The 8497-nt window shown below is 39.4% G+C and overlaps 1 protein-coding gene across 2 annotated transcripts; it reads left to right on the top strand.

Moving 5' to 3' along the window:
- The first annotated feature begins 2162 nt into the window (after nt 1-2162).
- LOC122645627 (probable mannitol dehydrogenase) lies at nt 2163-6790 on the top strand. 2 transcript variants are annotated; one of them, XM_043838943.1, is made up of 5 exons: nt 2163-2317; nt 2501-2614; nt 4178-4691; nt 5470-5623; nt 6539-6790. In XM_043838943.1, the coding sequence occupies exons 1-5, from the start codon at nt 2220-2222 to the stop codon at nt 6739-6741; spliced, it is 1083 nt and encodes a 360-aa protein (XP_043694878.1). In that variant the 5' UTR covers nt 2163-2219; the 3' UTR covers nt 6742-6790. The 2 variants fall into 2 exon arrangements, with proteins under 2 accessions (XP_043694878.1, XP_043694879.1); XM_043838944.1 differs by lacking the exon at nt 2501-2614.
- Nucleotides 6791-8497: the final 1707 nt, after the last annotated feature.

Here is an 8497-nt window from a genome sequence, read left to right as displayed (position 1 = left end):
AGTTTAATTAGTTTAATTTAACACTTTAATTTAGTTCACTTTGCATTATTTTTAAGTTAGTTAAATAGAGTGGCGTATGTCTCCTCGTGTTCGACCCATAGCTACGATTGACCAGTACACTTGCGGTTTTATTTTAACTCAAACAACTATCTGTAGGCCGAAGGATGAGGGAGGTCTTGGGCTGAAACGGGTAGAGGACTGGAACAGAGCCGCGCTTATGTGACGAATTTGGAACATCACGTCCAGAACAGATTCATGCTGGGTGAATTTTGTCTATCACGGATGGTTGAGGAGACATTCTATATGGTCCATGTCTGTTCCTGTGCAATGTTCTCCTACGTTCAAATCAATCCTGAAGACACGGGCTGCAGCTGCAAAATGCATTCGATACTTGTTGCACTCGGGTGCAAATACCTTATTATGGTTTGACCCATGGCTCCCTCATGGTCCCATTTACAAGCCAGGGTTGCAGGTCTCTGATGCACTGGACCGTGTTAAATTTGATCGGGTAAATATAATCCGTGAAGATGATGCAGTGTGGTCGAATAATATCACAGACCCAATGCTTCAAGAAAGATGGGGGGAGATATTGAGCACCAAATTCTTTGGGAGGTTTGAGTCAAATAGACCTGTTTGGACTGCTTCTGTTAATGGAAAATTCTTCAGTAAGACTGCTTGGGAATCTATTCGCCAACAATTGTTAAATGGCATAAACTTGTGTGGGTTTTCTTTGACCCAATCGAGGTTCACTTTCATAACCTGGTTGGCATTTCATCAAAGGCTAACTACCAAATGTCGACTTGCATCGTGGGGTGCTGCTATCGACACAACTTGTTGTCTTTGTTCGTAGGCTCCTGAAACCATTGATCACCTCCTATTTCAATGCTCCTATTCCAAAAAGATCTGGAGAGAGATCCTTACTTTAAATGGATTTCAGAGAGGACCGCTTAGTTTGTGGCAGGAGGAAATAGATTGGCTGACCGATCACTTTACGGGTGATTCACGCATAAATTGCTTTCGAAGGTTCAGCCTAGCATCTACAATCTATAGAATCTGGGGAGAGAGGAACTACAGAGCTTTCAAGCAAAAGCATCAAGATTTTTTTGTAGTTCTTAGACATGTTATTCATGATACTAGAGGGCGTTTCCTGGACATGGCGAAACCTGTTCCAGATAATGATATGAATAGAAGCTTCTTCCATCGCTGGCAACTAAATGTCTCATACCAGAACTCTATAGCAACGCCTCATGTTTGGTCTATGCCACCTTCTCAGTGGGTGGCCATTAATAGTGATGGATCTGTACGTGCGGACCAAGGGGGATATGGTGCTATTGGTCGTGATTCGGCTGGTAAAGTGCTCTTTGCAATCGCTGGTGGTGCCCGGGATGCTAACAATCTGGTGATGGAGTTGATGGCTATTAGAGGGGGTCTTCAGAAAGCTCGAGCCTTAAATCTTTCCTAGGTTCAGGTTCGGTTAGACTCACAATATGCGGTGCAGATGATCATTGTCTTATACCAAAAGTTGTGGTATGTACTTGGTTTGATCGAGGATATCCATTGCCTTCGTGATAGCTTCAAAAGTTGTGGTTTTTCGCATCAAGTTCGTGAAGTGAACCAATGTGCTGATTTCCTTGCAGGTTTTGTTCAATCCTATCAGGAGATCCACTTAAGCCCTGATTGCCTCCTAGAGTCTCTCTCTGCCTTGGTTAGAGATGATGTCAATGGAAAGATATTTTACAGAATGTAACTCTCACGTAACAATAATTTAATGGGAAAAAGATCTCTGTCCAGGAGTGTGGCCTATGCCAGCACTCCCATGAGTCTATATCTCTCCTCCCCATGTGAAAAGACATCTCTACCGCCTTGTTTTAAGGAGGAAACAAATAGACACATGGGAGTGCTGGCATAGGCTACACTCCCGGACAGAAAACTGCTTCCCTAATTTAATTTATATAAATATTTACCTCCCTTTTTCCCCCAAAAAAAAAAAAAAAAAAAAGACATCCTCTCAGTTTTAAAATTTACCGTCGGATAAAATGTATCCACGTATCAACAATCGAAATAGAAAACCGTAGCAACCATTGGGTGTCAGAACCGTAGACCATAAAAATCCCCTCCCCCTTCTTTCTCCTTTCTCTCTAGCTCGCCAGCGCACCCTCTATAAAACAGGACAAGAAATACTTGATTTCGTTACCCTAGGAGGCACAAAAGACAAGAACATGTCGAAATCACCGGAAGAAATTCACCCAACAAAGGCTTTCGGCTGGGCCGCAAGGGATTCTTCTGGCGTACTCTGTCCTTTCAAATTTTCTCGAAGGTTAGTTTCTCCTCTCCAGTACTCCTTCGCCACTCCAGATTGTTGAATTTGCAGAAGTTATCTTTATTGTCGCTTTCTCTATCAATCCTTTTAAAATCGGATCAAAACTTCTATTTTTCTATTAAAGAGGAAAGCATTAACTGATTGATATGATTGTTTCGTGATGTTTTTGAATTGTTTCAGGACCACCGGCGATGAAGATGTGAGATTTAAGGTGTTGTTCTGTGGAATCTGTCACTCAGACCTTCACAGCATTAAGAACGACTGGGGATTCTCTAGGTACCCTTTAGTTCCTGGGTATGACCCCTCTCTCTCTCTCTCTCTCTCATTCTTCATCGAAGTTGCAATCTGACTGTACCAAGCACTACTGAAGAAAGTTTTATGCAGAAACTTTTGATGGTTCGTAATGTTGTCCTCCTTTTGCCAAAAACCAAAAAAAAAAAAAGAAAAATAACGCTACCGGGTAATGTCAGTTGGGATTTTTTTTCCCTCTCCGGTTTGCTGTCCGGTACGGTTGTTAAGTTGCTCTCATAGGGCAGTGTGTTCAGATAAGGGTTTAGGTCGTCATTTCTGTCTATGAGAGGAACTGGACAATTGTATTGGACAGAAAACCTGGGAAGATAATGATCCGACGGACGATTATAGACACATAACCGCCTTAGCACGTCTGGAAATGACTGCCTTACCCCCATGTAAAGGCAGAAATGAAAGTGGATGTGTCTGGGCGTATCGCCACACCTAATGACCGGGTGGCTTTCCATTCCCACCCCCCACCCCTACCCAATTCTTATTTCCAGAAGGGCATACATGTATAACACATCAAAAAGACACTTTTACAAAATTTTGATACGTTTTTGTCAAGCCATACCTCCCAATCGTCATGGTCCATTGTCATGCACGATTTAGCTATTGCTATTGTATTAGCCATGAAGTATTGGTGAAACGGCCATCAACCCTAGATTTTAGGCAGAAAATTGGACTTTTGATCCTGTATAAAATAAATCCAGATTTATACTGGTGATATCAGCATCTATCGTATACTAAAATCATGGTTTTTTATTTTTATGGAAAATAGTTTATGTGGGGGACCACCTAGACATAGGATGGGATGAAATGATCATTTTCCACCCTTGATGAAATGCGAAATGACCGCCCCTATTGATGCTCCACACACATTCCCCACCCAAAACACTTCCATATGGTGAATACGTATTGTTTAAAAAAAAATTGTGAATCATGTATAATGCCCACACTTACCAAAAAGGTAAATTTTTGGATGAAGTTTTCTTGTACCAAGCAATGAAATATTATGGCCCCATCAATGGTCATAAAAATCTGGCCCCCTATTTATGAATGGTCGAGCATAACCCTCCTATTGTAAGTGATCCCCTAAGGACACCAATTAAAGACCTCAGTCAATAGATACCCCATTGACTATGGTTCAAGGAAAACTCGGACCTAATTTTTTTTTTTTTCAAATAAGCATGGGATGTGATTGAATTTTTTTTAAAACCTCATGAAATTGCTAGAATAATATTGAAACAAGATTCTAAAACTCAAATTCAATACAAAAACATATTCCGCATTAGATAGATCTCCATCGATTCCAATTCAATCTCCGTTAGAATTAGTTGGTAATCGACCAGAATCATATATATTTTTTTTCAGAATCAGTGAAATTGAGATCGGCTCGGTCAATGTCAGTTAAAATCGAAAAATTCAGCCAATTTAATTCCGATATTTGAAACCTTTCAATGGATAATATATACTTATTTTTTGCTAGAAGTCTACAAATATATATTAAGTAAAGAAAAATTTGTTACAGCAAGTTTATGTACTCTTTTTCTTTATAATATGCAGGCACGAGATTGTGGGCGTAGTAACAGAGGTTGGGTGCAAGGTAAGGAGATTCAAAGTTGGGGATAAAGTGGGTGTTGGATGTATGGTTGGAGCTTGTCACTCCTGTGAGAACTGCAACAACGATCTTGAGAATTACTGCCCCAAACTCATCTACACCTACAATGCCACTTACCATGACGGAACTCGAATCTATGGGGGTTACTCTGATGTCATGGTTGCTAACGAGCGGTATATCGTTCTAATGCCGGAAAATCTGCCCCTTGATGCTGCTGCGCCGCTATTGTGTGCCGGGATCACGGTGTACAGCCCTATGAAATATTATGGACTCTGTGAATCTAACCTGCATTTGGGTGTGGTAGGTCTTGGTGGGCTTGGACATGTTGCTGTGAAATTTGCCAAGGCTTTTGAGATGAAGGTAACTGTGATTAGCACCTCCCCGAGTAAGGAAAAGGAAGCCATTGAACAACTTGGTGCTGACTCGTTTCTGGTCAGCTGTAATCCGGGCCGAATGCAGGTAATTTCATTTTTTCAGTTTTTTATTAGGGTCGGTGGAGCGTGGCCTCTATACATACACATGGGGCCAATGAGAATGTACACATGAGCATCAGTGTCTCACCCATAAAATCGTCATATGTTGGAGGTTCAAAATTCCTTTTATTGTTCTTGAGCATCCATCCAAATGTGATGATGACCATGGGTGAAGGAATTCCAACTTCACCTCTTTGAGTTGCGTATCTACATACTGCAGAGTAAATTGATTGGTCTGGACCAGTATAGGTCCGTCTGATTTGGGCCTTTAACCTCAATTGGCCCAAAACAGACTGATTCGGCCAATTGAAATTGATTTTTTATCCGGTCTCAAGCTATCAGTCCCTAAACGGGCTGGGCCTGACTTTAAACCAAGTATGGGCTGGTTATAGGAGTATTTGTTTTTATCCTATTTTATACAAAATATTATAGTTAAACCGGGCAAAGGGTATTGAAGGAACTATGAAAAATGGGAAACATGAAATTTAAGGGTGGGGGAGTGAAATTAGGCATTTGTTATTCTTACACTGGGCCTTGTAGGAAACCCAAACACTTTGCTCCGGTGGGGTCCTCCCCCTTATTAGAGGCATCGGGGAATTGGGTCGGACAGAAAACTGGAGGGGATAATTTTCCTAAGAAATCCTCACCAATTTACTTTTTAACCAAAACATTAGTCTATTTAACAATGGGTCCAGATCGATCCAGTCAATATTTCTTGAGACCCGGTTAGCTAATTCCCATGTCTATTTGCTTCATATATGTAGGTTGCCACGGGTACAATGGATGGAATCATTGACACAGTCTCTGCCGTTCACCCTTTGCTGCCATTAATTTGTTTGCTGAAATCTAATGGGAAGCTCATCATGGTTGGTGCACCTGACAAGCCGCTTGAGCTACCGACATTCCCATTGCTCTCGGGTGAGTATAAACTATAGAGGTACCAGAAACTGGGAAGAGTGATTCGTCTCTTTGAAATTTGAATTGACTAGGAAAAGGTAATTGCCTTATTGGGTTAAGTAACTCGGCAATTCGTGGGTTTACTATTGACTCCTGACGCAGGGTTTTATTAATTGATATCGATCTCTGTATGTTTTGGTCAATACCATCAGTATTGGTCCATACTAGATTGGACAGATTTACCCCTCTTTTCTTCGAAAAAGATTGAATTTTTTATTTTTTATTTTTTATATTTTTACCCTTATCCATACAGATCCACTGATCCCGATACAAATCAATCGATCTGACCGATATGAAGTGATCGATCTGACTAATCCGATAACGATTCCTCAAACCATGCTCTTGAGTATGGAGAAACATATTTGGAAGAAACAAAAGAATATTAAAGAAGCCTAGAGGGTGGTGTGGCTCCTGGGCCCAGACAAAGAGGAGGGCAAAATTACCACCCTACCCCTCATGAAAGGTGGAAATCCTGCCCCAATTGATGCTTCTACTTGCGCAATAATTGGCTCTTGTGCTGGTTAAGAGTCCGTCCTGCCTTCAAGGAACCTTCTCCCATTTTTAAAAATTTTGAATAGATCAAAAATCATATCAACTTGCTCACCCGAGTAGCTCATTCAATGAGTTGTTACATAATCCAGCCGAGTGGAGTCTAATTTACTGAATTTTTGTTTCATTTTTCAGGTTTGAGTAGGGTTTAGATTTCTATAACCTATAATCACATTCCCAATATTTTTTATGTGTGGGCTAAGCCACGTGTCAAATTTCAAAATCAAATTCAATCAAATATACTCCCGTGTTTGTGGTTCCAAGTTCTGTTATCTCAATTTTATGTTAAGCATGCACTGTGGTTTGCTCTTGGTTTGTTTCATACAGGGAGGAAGCTTATAGCTGGAAGTTGGATTGGGGGAATGAAGGAAACACAAGAGATGATCGATTTTGCGGCAACGCACAATATTACAGCAGACATTGAGGTTGTTCCGATGGACTATGTGAACACTGCAATGGAGCGTCTCGCTAGGGCTGACGTTAAATACCGATTTGTCATCGACGTTGCAAAAACCTTGACTATTACATAGCAAAACAGCTATCCAAATTATGCATATAAATAGAACTAATAAGACCTGGCTAAATAGCATACTTATATATAGAACTATGGATATCTTCAGTAAAAATTTGATTTTAGATGATTGAATTCTTTTACAGTTAGTGATACTTTTAGATTAGCCAGTACTCATCACTAAACTTGTTGAAGAGATGACACGTCAAGTTATGGTTCTCATTTGAATTTTTATCCTATGCAGTTACTACACGATGCAGTATTGCATAGTGCGGCGGTTGCAGAGATCATGTGCACCATGTGGGGTCCGCTGTGCCACATGGCCTTTGCTGCACAGCACGATGCAGTACTGCACCGTGCAGCTACTGGAGAGGATAACGATTCTTTTCATTTATATATTATGGTCCTCCATATTTATATCTTGATCCTGTACTTCAGCAATTGAACCAAAGTACCATAGATTTGCCAAAGTTGAAATATTTAATTTTCCTTTGGTTTATATCTATAATCTATCAGTTCATATTGAGTCCTTCTTGGATTCAATCTCTTACTATCCATCTCTTACCGAGAGCACTATCGAATGTGAGACTCCCCTTTTTATTGCTACATAGAAAGAGTGAAGAAAAAATGGAGAGAAGGAAAGTGGGAAGTCTCATTTATATAATGTTTCTTTCGTAGTACTATAAGCTCCAACCATTTCTTCCATTTCTGCTGGTAAATATAAGAAGGATCTTGGACCAAATTTATTCAGTGGCTAACAATTCAAGAATTTGGAAGTTATTATCTACTCTTGAAACCAAAAATTGTGAAAGAATTTAAAATTAATACAATATTGTACATAGCCCCTTAAATTTTTTTCCTGTCAATTATCCATTATTAATCTGTGGAGGTTTTTTTTAAAGTGTCAATACCTAGCCTGGCCCGAAGGACAAAATTGAGGCTGAACGGTTAAACATGAGATCATCTGATTGTCTAGATGTAATACCCTGATTTTGGGTTAGGGATAATTTGGTCTTTTTTACCTAATGCAGGATTAGGGCAAGCTAAAGTGTAGGAACTTGGACTAGTTGGAGATGCACACATGCATGCATTGTAAGTAGTGTACCCTAGTGTAATACCCTCATTTTGAGTTTATTCATTGCCTAAGTGTAGAATTAAGATTTTATTAAAACATATATAATTTGATTTGAAAAACAATTTATAACTGGTAACCTAGCATAGTACTTAGACATTTAATTCAATTTGCTAGAGGTCTAAGGTTCAATTCTTTAAAGGTGGAGTTAAATATTTTATTTTTATAATTTTATAGGGCTTAAAAAGGGGGCTTCCACAATTCTAACTTAGGAGGTCTTAGATTTAAAATTTTTAACTAGGGAAGTATTATGGATTGATAAGAAAAAGTGAAGTGGCAATCTCTAATTGGCTAGAAACTCAATCTTGGAGAAAGAAAGTCTCATAAAATAAAATCCCAACAAAAGAAAAATTTAGCTAAAATTAAACTATCTAATCTAAAATTTTAATTAAAAAATCTTAAGTCAAGATTCCTTTTAAAATAAATTGATTGGAGGGAAAGTAAAGAGATCTAATTAGAGACTAAATCGAATTCTTCTCATCTCCTTCTCTCTTGTTAGGAATAAACTCTCATAACCAAATCCCAAACCCCATTCCCTTTATCATAAAGTTGAGAGAGAGGGAGAGAGGAAAATTCAAGGACTATAGAGAGGAAGAGAAGAAGAAGGAGATTTGGATTGTGCAGAATCAGTCACTTGAAGGAC

Source organism: Telopea speciosissima, chromosome 11, assembly GCF_018873765.1.
Source record: "Telopea speciosissima isolate NSW1024214 ecotype Mountain lineage chromosome 11, Tspe_v1, whole genome shotgun sequence".
Classification (NCBI taxonomy): Eukaryota; Viridiplantae; Streptophyta; class Magnoliopsida; order Proteales; family Proteaceae; genus Telopea; species Telopea speciosissima.
The sequence above is the reverse complement of the archived record's forward strand: the minus strand, read 5'-3'. Positions and strand labels throughout refer to the sequence as shown.

What these genes read in the sequence shown, in the direction of transcription:
- LOC122645627 (XM_043838943.1), top strand. Translation starts at nt 2,220, where the DNA reads ATGTCGAAATCACCGGAAGAAATTCACCCAACAAAGGCTTTCGGCTGG. An exon ending in CCTTTCAAATTTTCTCGAAG is followed by an intron (nt 2,318 to 2,500) that starts GTTAGTTTCTCC and finishes GAATTGTTTCAG; the next exon opens with GACCACCGGCGATGAAGATG. An exon ending in GACATTCCCATTGCTCTCGG is followed by an intron (nt 5,624 to 6,538) that starts GTGAGTATAAAC and finishes TGTTTCATACAG; the next exon opens with GGAGGAAGCTTATAGCTGGA.